This window comes from Episyrphus balteatus, chromosome 3, assembly GCF_945859705.1.
Source record: "Episyrphus balteatus chromosome 3, idEpiBalt1.1, whole genome shotgun sequence".
NCBI classification, from domain to species: domain Eukaryota; kingdom Metazoa; phylum Arthropoda; class Insecta; order Diptera; family Syrphidae; genus Episyrphus; species Episyrphus balteatus.
The window spans coordinates 89,841,770-89,855,217 of NC_079136.1; the positions used below are offsets into that span (position 1 = coordinate 89,841,770).

The 13,448-nt window shown below is 29.5% G+C and overlaps 2 protein-coding genes across 4 annotated transcripts in view; both read left to right on the forward strand.

Annotated features, from left to right (window-relative positions):
• The window catches only part of LOC129913453 (uncharacterized), a 711,188-nt gene that overhangs the window by 251,813 nt on the left and 445,927 nt on the right, over positions 1–13,448 (forward strand). The window lies entirely within an intron of this gene.
• Positions 11,150–11,620, forward strand: LOC129913454 (peritrophin-1-like). The gene is made up of 2 exons (XM_055992146.1): positions 11,150–11,396; positions 11,471–11,620. Exons 1-2 carry the CDS (start codon positions 11,184–11,186, stop codon positions 11,519–11,521), a joined length of 264 nt encoding a protein of 87 aa, XP_055848121.1. The 5' UTR covers positions 11,150–11,183; the 3' UTR covers positions 11,522–11,620.

The window sequence follows — 13,448 nt, forward strand, 5'->3', positions numbered from 1 at the left end:
TTTAAATTTTTTTTGTGAGTTACCTTTTCGCAATAGAATATGAAGAGGCAGTTTTTATTTCGAGTATTCGAAATTAAAAATACAAACATTTTAGATAAATAATGTTTGACTGAGAAATTGATTCACAAGATTAAAAGTCGAATAAAACTTTAGACATGAATAACTATCTCGAGATTAGTTTGTTTTAAAGTGGATATCAGCTCTGAATGGTTGAACAGTTGTAAAAATATCAATTAAAAAAATGCATTAGAAAAAAATATTCAATGAAAATATGTACAAAAAAAAAACCATTAAATAAGAAATATTGCAAATTAAATTATTTTGCCTTATAAAAAAAAAATGTTATTTAAAATGAAATAAATTGCACGACTAGGCTCGCACGTACTTGCTCTTAGGGTAAAAAATACTCTAACGTTAAAGCTTTTTATTTAGGAAAAATTTAAAATTTGATATTTTTATGGAATTTTAAAAGTAGTGAAAAAAAAATAAAATCTGTTTTTATAATTGACTTAAGACCGTTTTAAATGATTTTTTTACACAAACCCAAGTATGCCATTGGATTTCTTGTATAAAAAAAAAATTTTAAGAAAAAATATTTCGAAAATCGTTAGAGCCGTTTTAAAACAAAATTTTTTTTATATGTATAGGTACTGGTACTTATACAGGGTGTCCCAAAAGTAATAGATCAAACGAAGTATGCTGATAGGCTTAGTGAAAGAATTGTAAAAAACAAAAATCAATTATGAGCGGAGGAAGCAAAATACTGTTGCAAAGTCGGGATTTTTCGAAATTTCACAAAAACTGCATTAAATCGAAAACCGTAAGGATTTGGGATGAACAAGTTACCAAATTCTGAGAGCCCTAAAGTTGGCCTATCAGCATATTTCGTTTGATCCATTACTTTTGGGACACCCTGTATATAAAAATTTTATAAAATTTAAAAAAAAAAAATAGTATGCCATTTTGAAGAAATAATTAATTTCCATATGAAAACAAAATTTCAAAATTTTTCACCAACTCGTTTTCAAAAAATTGATTTCAAAAAAAAAAAAAAAATGAAATATTTTTAAAAAATCCAAAAATGGGTTTTTTGAAAACTTTCTAAAATTTTAATATTAACTTTACATAACCGCTTTTTCATAAAAATTATCGTTGATGTTGTACGGGAAATGTAACACTTTTTACTAAAACGGATGGTACTCCCACAAATTTGAAAATAAGTCAACCCAACCTTTTTTAAATAAAAGAACCATATTTTAGCTGCAAGATTCATCACCAAATTTTTTCAAAACCTATCGGTAATGTTGAAAAATTAATAAAGCTTCCAAAAAAAAATCGTATTGTTTCAACTTACCCCATATATGTAGGTACGGGGAAAAGTGTAACACGTACCGGGGTAGGTTGTACCAAGTACTAAAAATGAGAAAAAATATCTTTATTTGTTTATATTTATTTACTTTTAATTAGTAATAATAAAAACAAACATCAGTCATGAAATTTTGGTGCAAATTTGAAAAAAAGGGAGCAAATCCAAGATTTTGGAGAAGATTTGACAGTAGTCTTAAATTAAAGTTATTTGAATTCATAAATTGTTTTAAAAGCTTTATAAATTCAAGTGGTGGTTCAAAATGTGTTTGCAATTAGAAAATAAATACAAATTCATTTTCAAGCATTAATTTCTAGGGTTGTTGGTTATATTAGGTAAACAATTTTGATGTAGGTAAGAAAAAAGTTGGGTAAGTCCAAAAAAATCGTTACGTTGAACGTTTAAGTAAATCTTTCTTCCCTGAAAGTTGAATAAACATGCGCCGCACCGAGCAAGGTTTGAACTCTGGTACTTATTCATTAAATTAGTTTAAATTACATGTTACAACTTGCCCCGGAAAAATGTTACAGCTATCCCCAGCATGAAATTTTCACACAAAATCAGTTAAAAAAAAAGCGAAACTGATAAAGACATAACATACATATAATCGCAATTTGAGCCAAAACACAAATTCATATTACAAAAAAAAAAACATTTGGGGTAAAGAAGTAGACCAAAAATAAAATTAAAAAAAAAAAGATACAAACATGCTTTTTTTGGGCACCACTAGTATAACTTCTCACCCTGTCGTCTTATCTTCAACTGAAGAAAATGTGCCGGTAGATATGGAAAAATTGAGCATTTTTCTCCTTTACGCATTTCTTAATATTGAAGGGAATATCGCTTTTTTTAGCTGTTAATTCTTACTGTTACTTTTGACCCCACTCTCCCCTACGAGATATTCAGAAACCAAAAAAAAAAACGTTCTATGGCAGGTACCGTTAATAACGGTACAAAAAATACGGCAAATACCGTTATTTTTGGTCATAGAAAAAACCTTCAATTTAATCTCTAGGGAATCCCCAAAACTGCTAACTACCAAGTTTAAAGAAAATCACATCACTCGTTTAGGCTGTAGCTCGAGGTATATAAAGGACAGACAGACACAGGGGCGGATCCAGGATTTTTTTCTGGGGGGGGCACAAGGGATGGATTGGCAAAAAAAAACAGCAATAACAGTTAAAAATAAAGTGAAGTACCATACGACTGACTAACAAGCAGAAAATTTTAACGACCCACAGTGGTCTAAAACCTGGCCAAAAATATTTAGGCACATTTCCCACATCAAATAGGTACCAAATGACCAAAAAGTTATTCGGAAGGAAAAATTTTCATTTTCTTGTTACAGTAAAAGCCACTTAAGTGCTAACCCTCTTACTCCTGGATTAGCCGGAAGAAAAAAAATATAAAAAACCAGAAAATGCACGTACAATTCTGTGCTATATTAAAGTTAGTAATCTATTCTTTATTTAATTTTTTGACTTAAGTTGTTTCACCAAATAGTTTTTGAGAAATTAATGTTAATGACCTAGTAGTTTTTAGTCAAATACTAAAGACTTCATTCTAATAAATATAAAAGTTCCTCAGAATAACAAAAAAAACTGAATCATACTTTTTTGCCGGGAAACCCAGTTTTGTTTTTTTTAATTTGCATTAACCTTTTGTAACCCAAGGTCGTAAATTTAAAAATTAATAAGTCAATCGATTGGCCTTTATCTTTAATAAAACACGTATTTTTTTAAAAATTCAATAAAGTCATTATTTACTTAGTTATTTCGATATTTTGGGAGTAAAAAAAAAGTTTAAATAATTTATTTTTATATAAAAATGCAAAAATTCAAGTAAAAAACTATCTAATATTAATTTTTAGGCACTTTCCTAAAATCCAAAAATAAAACCCCGTTTGGTTTACTAACAAAAACTATTTTTTTTTTTGTATTTCGTAGTTTTTACAAAAATTTGCTTATTTTCAAAAAAAAAAAACCCAACTTTCAACATTAACTGTCAATTAAAAACTATTGGTTAGAAAAAACTATTTATTAGAAATTTGAAGTACTATTTCGATAAAGCAATACTTAAAGATTATAATATTAGAAGCTTCAAAAGAAAAAAAAAATAGTTTGTAGAGCTTTTATGCAATCTTTTTCGGTTTGATACAGAAATGTCACATGGGGCTACAAGGGGTTAAATTGTTTTATACCTCAAGAATGTTGTGTTCAAATTGTAGGTCTCTTGGAGCCAAATTGACCAAGTTATGAGTATTTTAATACTTCCCTTAGGAACGTTTTAGTCTTTTAGTCCAGAGTTCAAAACTTTAAATCGTTATCCCCACAACTAATGTTTTCAACGCCGGTGCTCCTCATAACTTCAAAACTACTGCACCGATTCTTTTGAAATTTGGAACACTATTTTTTTTACATATTTTTAGAGGTATCCCTGGAGAAATTTTCTCAATAAAATAATATTTATAAAAATCTATAAGTAAGGGTCGCTTTTGAGGAGTTTTTTTTCAAGGGGTCTTTATTTTCGGGGTGCAAACTTGGGCAAACTTCTGAAATGCAAGTTTGTTCTACATATCCAGCAGTTCTATAATATATAGTTTATGCAATTTTGTGACGTGTTCCGCTATTTTAAAAACACTAATGTTAAAAAAAAACAACGAAAAAAGTGCAAATTTTTTACCACTCTGTATGAAATAGAGTTGCATATACAATTATTTTTTATATCATTCAATGTCATTCGATGTCCATATCAAAATTTTTCACCAAAATCACTTTGAAAATTCACTTTTTTTTAGATCGAAAAAAAAAATTCGTGTGTACCCAACAAATAGCCGTTTATTTATTTGTGAGGTGGAGCTTTTCATGGGAAAGGAATGCAACAATTAACAAAATTCGCATTTTCGGCCACAAATAGACAAGAGTTTCACTCAAGTTCTTTCTGTTATTATTCATATATTTTTAAAACTCTTATAGTTTGATTTCCTTTAAGTATGAACTTTAAGTTCTGGGGGGGGGGGGGCACGGGCCCCCGTGCCCCCCCCCCCCCCCCCTGGATCCGCCTATGGACAGACAGACAGATAAACAGGCAGACAGAATTGACGGACCCACTTTTTTCGCATTCTCCATCATCGTAATATCATGTTATTGTTATATCTCTCATTGAAAATAAAATTTTTGTTACAATTTTTGTTGTTAAAAGTCATTGATGAACTCGGTGAAATTTGATGAGAAATAGATCACTTTTCAATATAAACATCATAAATCGATTTTTTAACCACAACAAAATTTAAAGTCACTTTCCTCTTAAACGCACCTACTGACAAACTGCCCGAATTACTAAATTGTTTTTCGTTTTGATTCCTTGAAATCTACTGATTTCAGTAAAAGTTATTTCAGTAAAAATAAATACTTTAGATCCATTATCTTGTGACAAATCCAAACACTTTTGTAAACTCAATTTTGCTATGCATTTATGATTTTTATTTATTGTTAATCAATTTTATCTAAAAATTTCAAATCAATTCTATTCAAACACATCATAATATTCTCAGTAATTATATTAGGCTTAAGAAACAATTGTGCAATGAGCCGATTCTATTCTATCGCAAACCTGTAAAATAAAAGGACCACATTTAAATATGTTTGTAATATTGAATAAAATTAATTTGCTATACCTGTTTCTTTGGACTGTAGTGTAAAAATGAAGGACAAGTTAACAAGTAAGCTTTGCCATTAGAACATTTGTAGAATTCGGAACAACTCGTTTCGGATGGAAATTGCTTCACATATGAACTAGCATCCTCGTATAAGGGACATTCAAATGCTGTTGATATCATTGCCATGGCCAGCATGATAAAAACTGGTAAAATAATTTTTACAAACACCATGGTCGTCAAATCTCCTAACTGAATCGCGTGTAACACAATTATGGATTTATAAGCAGATTTCCTTGTTTATTTATAAGCTAACTTCGTTACAAGTTGTGAATCTAAATTTTAAAAAACTGTGTTACTTGTTACAGTCTGTCAATATTATTATACGATAAGTAAACACTTAACAATTTCCTTCTTCAGGTTTCAAAAAGAAATACATACAAACTGACTGACCTGCACTTGTGTTTACATTTTATTTTTTCTGTTTGTCTTCTTATGCACTTGTGTTTATTTGTTTATCATTGTACTACAATTAAAGCTTGACACAGTTGATGATAATTAAGAAATTGCTTACTTACAATCTCTCATATGCACTTGAAGTTTTTATGTAATAAATAATGAAACGAAAATTAAAAATTGAATTTCTTTCGAAAAGATACTTAAAGAGTACGTATAATTATTTTGAAGAAATAACGAAAAAGGGAAATTGTCATTTTTCAACTACGACCTTATACAAAAACCTTTAAAACTGTCAAATATTCAGTCGGAACGCAGGAATTTCAGACGATGTCAACCCTATGCCTTGCCCTCAATCTTCTTGAGAATCTCTTGAAAATCTTGAATCATTTTCTAGGGCTGCCTTATGAAAACTAAAAATCCAAAAAATTAAACTAGGTATAAATACGACTGAATTTTCAAATTATATTTCTTCACGATTTTGTACACTCATGGTCAAATTTAACGTACACCCTAGGTATAAGAATCTTGTTAAGGGACTCGTGATAGGATTTTGCTAGTCAATTACATTCTCAAAAGAAGCAGTACTTGGTAACCCTCCTATTGATTTCATCCCTGGTGTTGTTGTCTATTATTATAGCGGAGCCTACCTACCTTCCTCATGTGCACATGCGGACGATACCAAAACTAGCTATACACAGCTCGTCTCTGGTATATCCTGTCAACGCGTCCTTGAAAACAAAGAGTGGGTGATTTTTATATCGATTTGATATGCCTGGATTTTTTCCAAGACTATCCATAATGTGATTACGGTTTTTTATTTTATTTGAAAAGCCTAAAAAAAGTCAAAGTCTGAAAATGCAACTACAAATATAATGAAGTGTGAAGAAATTGGCCCAATTCCTTTTCGAAGTCTTTTTAAAAGTTTTTTGTTATTTTGAGGGGACCTTTAACCCCCTAGAGTAAAATTCTAGCGACTCCAATGGATGTCATGTATTTCTTTGTGTTTTAGAAATGCAGAACAAAAACAGGATAATTTTTCAGTACTCATTATTGTTTCTGTATTTTTAAACAAATCATATTATTATATCCACTCTGAACTTTACAGGTTCTCAATTTCATTATACATTTTTTATTGATAATCGCTCAGATTACAACGAGCCGAGGAAATATAGTCACACACCTATGTAAATAAATAAACAAGGAATTTGTTACTTAAATTTTCAAAAAATAAATCATTAAAAAAAAAAAAATTTACCCTCTTCCTTGGATTGTAATGTAGTCCATTGGGACATGATTGCACAATAGGAATTCCATTATCACACTTGAAGAACTCGGAGCAGCTTATTGGTGAGGGATAGTAAACTGCATACGATAATTTATTCTGGCCGTTAGGACAAGTAATTAATCCCGAAACAATCGTTGCTCCAAAAAAAGCAAAAATACACAAAAGGCTTCCAAGAAGTTTCATTTTCAATCCGCCAATAATAAAAAAACTAGGTATAATGAAGCATTAAATCTGAAAACTATATGATTTTATACCAAAGATGTGTGAATGAAAAACAATACTCTATTCAATTTGTCTCAACTCAAAAATATGTGATAAGATTATATTGACGATGCAAGTATTGTTAACAAATAATGTTAGTTCTCAAGATTTTGTTAATTGATAGAATCAAATTTACATGTGTATAAAAAATATGGACTTTCAAAGTCGTTTTTATTTATTTTTTTATAAACAACCACTTGATTTTGAATGTCCATATTTCATCAATGAATAGCGAAACTTATTATTTTTACTTCAAGTATGATTACTGTTATTTGGCTGTTTCAGGTAGCACCTTCAAGTTGTTGTTGTTATTCAAAGATTTTAATGGAATTGCGGAAAACAGCAGCCTTACTCCAAGTACCTATGAAAACATACGAAAATTGAATATTTATAAAAAAAAAATATTTTTTGAACCTTTTGTTACGGTATACGATAGAAGCGTTTTCTTATTTTCAAAAATATCAATTTAAGAAAATTGATTTTTTTTTTTCATTTTTTACAATACCTACAGATTTTCCGAATTTTGTTTATGTTTTATGTATGTGGAGTAGGATGTCCGTTATTTCCCAAAGTAATGTTTTCGGTGGAGACACCCCCCAGATCGAAAGTTTAGGACCTAACTAAGGGGAATTTAGCAACAAAAAAATTTTTGGAGGTCACTAACCCGTGCCTCTAGGGTCTAGGTTCATACTTTCCCCATACAAATTTGTATGGGAAATTTTTAACTTTTACATACAATTTTTTTTCTCTCGAGTTTAATCATCTATTTTCCTTTCTGGTTAGAAAATAGTTCCTTTAAAAGATCACATTTAAAATTTTATAGTAAAATAATTTTCTAATTTTCGGAAAAAAATAAATTTAAACGTACCTATGTATAAAAACGTCAAAAATTTCAAATAAAAATTTTAAAAATTAAATTTTTTGATTTATACACACATTTTTGAATGCAATATTTGAAAATATTTAAAAACCAATAAAACTGCATTTAAAATAGTGTGATAGGTGATTTTTACTCCAAGATGAATAAAATAAAACGTAAAAGCAAAACCACGAAAACAGCTAAAAATTTCAAAAACCGAAATAATGAATTTTGAATGTGACCTTTTAGAGGAACTATTTTCTAACCAGAATGAACAAACATTTTGAAAATAGATGATTTAACTCGAGAGAAAAAGAATTTTATGTAAAAGTTAAAAATTTCCCATAGGTACAAATTTGTATGGAGAAAGTATGAACCTAGAGGCACGGGTTAATGACCTCCAAAAAATTTTTTTTTGCTAAATTCCCCTTAGTTAGGTCCTAAACTTTCGATCTAGGGCGTGTCTCCCCCGAAAACATCACTTTGGGAAATAACGGACACCCTAATGTGGAGTAACAATTTCTTCAGATCGGTGTACCAATTTTTTGTTTTTGAATTTAAAAAAAAAAAACAAACAATTCCAAAAAATTTAAGATTAAAATAATTTTTAAAGGTTTATAAAATTAATCATAAAACTAATATAAGGCGTGTTTTTTTCTACAACTGAGTTGCTACTCATTGTTTTATTCGAAAAACAATAAAAAACAAATACTTACTTGTGTAATTTTTATTATTGTTTTGCGTATAAAATGAAAAATTAATAGCTACTGAGTTTTAGAAAAAAAAACGCCTATAACTTTTCTTTTATGAATGCTATAAAAATTAACAATATACTGAGTGACTATTGGCACTATAGCCCAGGGTCGGACTGGTTCAAAGGGGCCCGGGTGGGAAAATGATAAAAGGGGCCCGCCACAGCTGCTTCATCCACGGAACTAAAAAAAAAGTTACCTACAATAGATACCAACAAAATTTGAATTTTTGTTTCGGCTCGGAAAAGGAAAGTATACTTGTATAAAGATTTTTGGTGATCTAAACAGAATTTTTGCATACATTTTTCCACTTCTAACACATCATTCTTTTGAATTTTCTTATTTTAATAATTACTTCTTAAAATTAAATAAAGAGAGCATGGGAACAGAGTTCCAAGAGGCGTAGTAGGTTGAGCTGCTGTGGCCCCGGGGCAAAACTTTAATTGGGGGTCTTTGTTGTATTTATTTTTCCTTTTAAGGAATTTATTTATTTTTAATTTTTTAATTTAAAAATTCTTCAAAAACAGTTGAAAATTTTATTAAAAAGCGGAATAACTTTTTCAAATTTTTGAACTTCCAACTGCTAACAGGCAATATCCCTTAGTAATAGACCCGAAATTAGCTAAAGCTCTATTTTAACAAAAAATAAAATATACATCGCACTTTTCAAATCTAAAAAACGCTATGATTTTAAAATCGACTTAGTTACAGTTGAACTGTTTCTTTTCCAATTCCAAGTTTAGAAGTTAGATGTATGCTTTATTACTACATATTATTTTTTTTTTTGTTGCTAAAATCGAGTTTTGCTAGATTCGAGCCTATTACTAAGAGTTTTAGACTTATAGACAAAATAATTAATTAAAATAATCCTGTATTAATCTAAGAAAAAAAAAGGTTTATGAGACTTGTTCTTTCCTTATTTTAAAAGCTTTTTTTTATTTCCAAAAGTTCCGAATTTCGGTTCAGATGGTTTGCAGTCATTCAGAAATTCAGAGTTTTTTTTTTAAACTGGAAACATTCACTCATTTTCCTTATAAATATATTTGATGAAAGAAAAAATGTTGCAGATATCCAAAAGGATACCCCATACCCTTTTATTTATTTTGGGGCCCTTTTGTGGTAAAGCTCTCAAAAGATCCCCTGTGATTTTGGAATTGAAATAATTTTAATTTGTATTTGGAATTTACAAAACCCATTTAATTTTTACGGGGGTCCATTAATGTTAGTTACAAGCAAGACCCGAAGACAAGTACGGTACGCGAAAACCCATATAATTTGTATCTTTTCTGTTTCTGTTGATTCAAGTCTTTAAAATAGATATCTTAGGTGAAAATAAGGAAACGGAGTGCGCGTCATAGATATCTGTTTGTTTCGTTGTTTATTTCTTACATTCTGTTTCTTCCAATCAACAATCTACCCTGGGGCCCTGCCATATGCACGTGGGGGCCCCGGGACACTGCTCCGGTACAAGGGTATGTACAATTGTACCCCACTGTAGCCCCAAACCTTTTCACTTCTTATATAATTATAAATATAACTTTCAAATAGTTAGAGTAAGGGCCTGCATTTGTTAAACGGGCCCATTTTCTTTGTTTTCTTTACATGTTCTTTATGTATTTTTATTTTGTAACTATGGGATAGCTGAGGGCCCGGGTGGCAATTGCCAAGTCAGTTATATGGCCAGTCCGACCCTGCTATAGCCAGTACATGCAACTCAGTCATACGCTTAAATTTTTGAAAATTTTACTTACTTTTACTGATAGTTTCCATTTTAACCTTCTAGAAATATAAAAATAAAATATTACTTTAGTATTTCTTTAAAAACATTAGTTAATCTTAAGCAGAAACTTCCGGTTTGAAAGTGGTTCAGCTTCTACCTAATAATATTATTTATATTCAGTTCTCTATTAATAAACATGTTTTTTTTTTTTCTTAAGAAAACAATATAAATGTAAACAATTTTAAGCCATATAATTTATGAGTGTATGCTTGTGCGGCAAAACGCAAAGCCATGTATCAAAAACTTTTGCTTTATATCCAACATTTTAGAAGTGCTTTATAATTAAATTGAAATCAAAACACATTCATTTATCCATCTTACAAATTGCACACTCAAAAGTCAAAGTCTTGGTCTTGTTTCCTTCCTTGTTTGTAAAACGACACTCTTCAACAGGCATTTATAAAGTGAAATTTCAAGAATCTTTGCGTCAAGCACCATTTCCTATTAATTGGCTTTTGAATCAATAGAGGTAGAATTAATAGGTTATAGGTATGGCAAAATTGATAGTTAATTGTATCGGCAGGTAGTCGTTTGAGTTTTAACAACTTTTTGAAGGACTTCCCTGACAAAACACATTTTACACATGTAAACTTAATTCAATCAATTAATAAACACTTAAGAACTAACATTATTTGTTTATAATACCTTCACCGTATATTTATAATCTTATCGCAAAGTTTTTGATTGAGGTAAAAACAATACAGTATAAAATCATCGTTTTCAGATTTAACGCTTGCATTAGTTTTTTATTATTACCCGATTGAAAATGAAACTCCTTGGAAGTCTTGTGTATTTTTTCGCCTTTTTGGGAGCAACAATTGTTTCGGGAATGATTATTTGTCCTGATGTACAGAATAAAGCATCGTATGTGGTACAATATCCCTCACCGATTAGCTGCTCCGAGTTCTTCAAGTGTGATAATGGAATTCCAATTGTGCAAACATGTCCCAATGGATTACATTACAATCCCAGGAAGAGGGTAATTTATTGTTTTTTTCAAGGACTTTTTCTTAAATTTAAGTAACAACATTTTTCGTTTCATTATTTACATAGGTGTGTGACTATATTGCTTCGGCCCGTTGTAATTTGAGTGATTATCAATAAAAACGAAACATAAACGAAATGGAGAGCCTAAAAAGTTTAGAGTGGATAGGATAAATGATTTGTTTAAAAATACACGCACAATAATGAGCACTTAAAAATTATCCTGTTTTTTTTTTTTTTTTTTTTATATTTTAGTGGGAACCCGGCCATAGTGCTCGGATTTTGATAATCTAATTTTATAAACGTCGCGTTGTCGGTAGTTAAAAAAAAAACTTGAGTCTCTATTAATTGAAATTGCCGCTATTTACGTATTGGTTTTTATAAAACTAAAACATTATTTTGTTTTCAAAAACTTAGCTTTAATTTCATAAATTAAGTGATACTAAAATGTTGTTGAGATTATTTAAGAGAAAAAGGGGACAATTTTTCATCATTTAAGCGGTAGATGCAGTTTTTTCACAAATCTACTAAAACCTGAGACTGAAACCAGAAATCGCAGTAAATTTGTATTTTCAATTGATTTCTCTTTCACATTACTTTTAAGAGATTTCAGTTTCGGTTTAAGTTTTATTTTTTTAAAAACAAGATAAAGGTTTTCGATTGAGGTTACATATTTTTTATTTTTTTTAAATATCTCTCAATGGTTGAGATTTTTTCGAAAAAAATAAATGGAAGAGGGCAACCTTTAACCGTTTTTGCTGAAAATAAATCATAAATGGTTAATTCAAAGGAAAATGTCGAATATGTCAAAAAAGTCTTTATTTTGCAAAAATAAATTTGAAAATGTTTGTTTTTTCTTAGTTAAGGTGGTATAAAGTTAATTTCAAATCGTAAAATCTTCAAAAGTATATTAAACTAATGAAAACTCGATGCTCTTCAACTCGTAGGGACTCAGAAAAATTTTAAATTAAAATAAAACGACATAATCCAAAAAGGATTATCCTCGCAGAAAAACAAAAAAAAAGATATTTATATTACTTACAACTTTGATTGTATAACTTGTTCGGTCAAGTCAAAGTCTATCACGAAAAAGACTATCTTTCCTGTAGGTATAGGTACTAGCAAGTGATTTGAAAAAATATGTGTAGATTTTCTTGGCCTCCACCAAAAAGTCTTATTGATTAAAGATTGTTTTAATTTGTGTGTCTTAAAATTATAATCAACATAATTGATTGTAAATAACTCCTTGTTATAAAATAATAATAATAGAGGGAATATACATATTTACTTCTTCCACATTCTAATAAGGGTTAATACAGTCAAAATTTCAAACATTTTTTTTTATCAGATGACATACTTATTCTTCACCAATCGATTTTTTTTTCTATTGGGAATATCTTGCAGTTAGATTCTTTCTGTTAAAGTAAGAACCTACATTAAATACAAATCCTTTAAAATGTCTTTATCTATAGCGACAGTCACAGCACCCTTATAAAATCCCCATTCAAAAAAAAAAAAAAAAAAATTGACATAAAAGTAAATGCCATAGTCGATGTTTCTTTCCTCGAGCTATATTAAACTTTGATTTTCCCCGGTCAAAATAGCGAAACCTGTTAGCCTATAGCAAAACACATACCTAATACAGAAGCGCTCATAAAACTTAATCGCATTCGATAAGTCAGGAATGGAAAGGCAGTGGTTGGCGTACTAGGTTTGTGGTACGAAACTTTTTATATAAATCGAATCTGTTTCGATAAAAATATAAATTTTCTACCTACTTAAATAAAATTCTTAAATTTTTATCTAAAAAGAATCATTTTTTCATTTATATAATAATATTATTATTTATTTTGTTTTATTTTAAAACCCACCTTGATTATGTAACCGTGCAACGCGTGACAATATTTTTTACTACATAATTCCTAGATACAAAAAATAACAAACTATGTTGCTACTAATTTTTGAAAATTTCTAAGGACTTTAACATTCTGAACAGTAATGTAACTTCTGTTTCAGTGGTTTGCCACCACTGTCTTAGAGCTCGTAA

Coding starts and splice junctions, on each gene's coding strand:
- LOC129913454 (XM_055992146.1), top strand. CDS start 11,184: ATGAAACTCCTTGGAAGTCTTGTGTATTTTTTCGCCTTTTTGGGAGCA. Junction 11,397..11,470: donor ATTACAATCCCAGGAAGAGG/GTAATTTATTGT, acceptor TTATTTACATAG/GTGTGTGACTATATTGCTTC.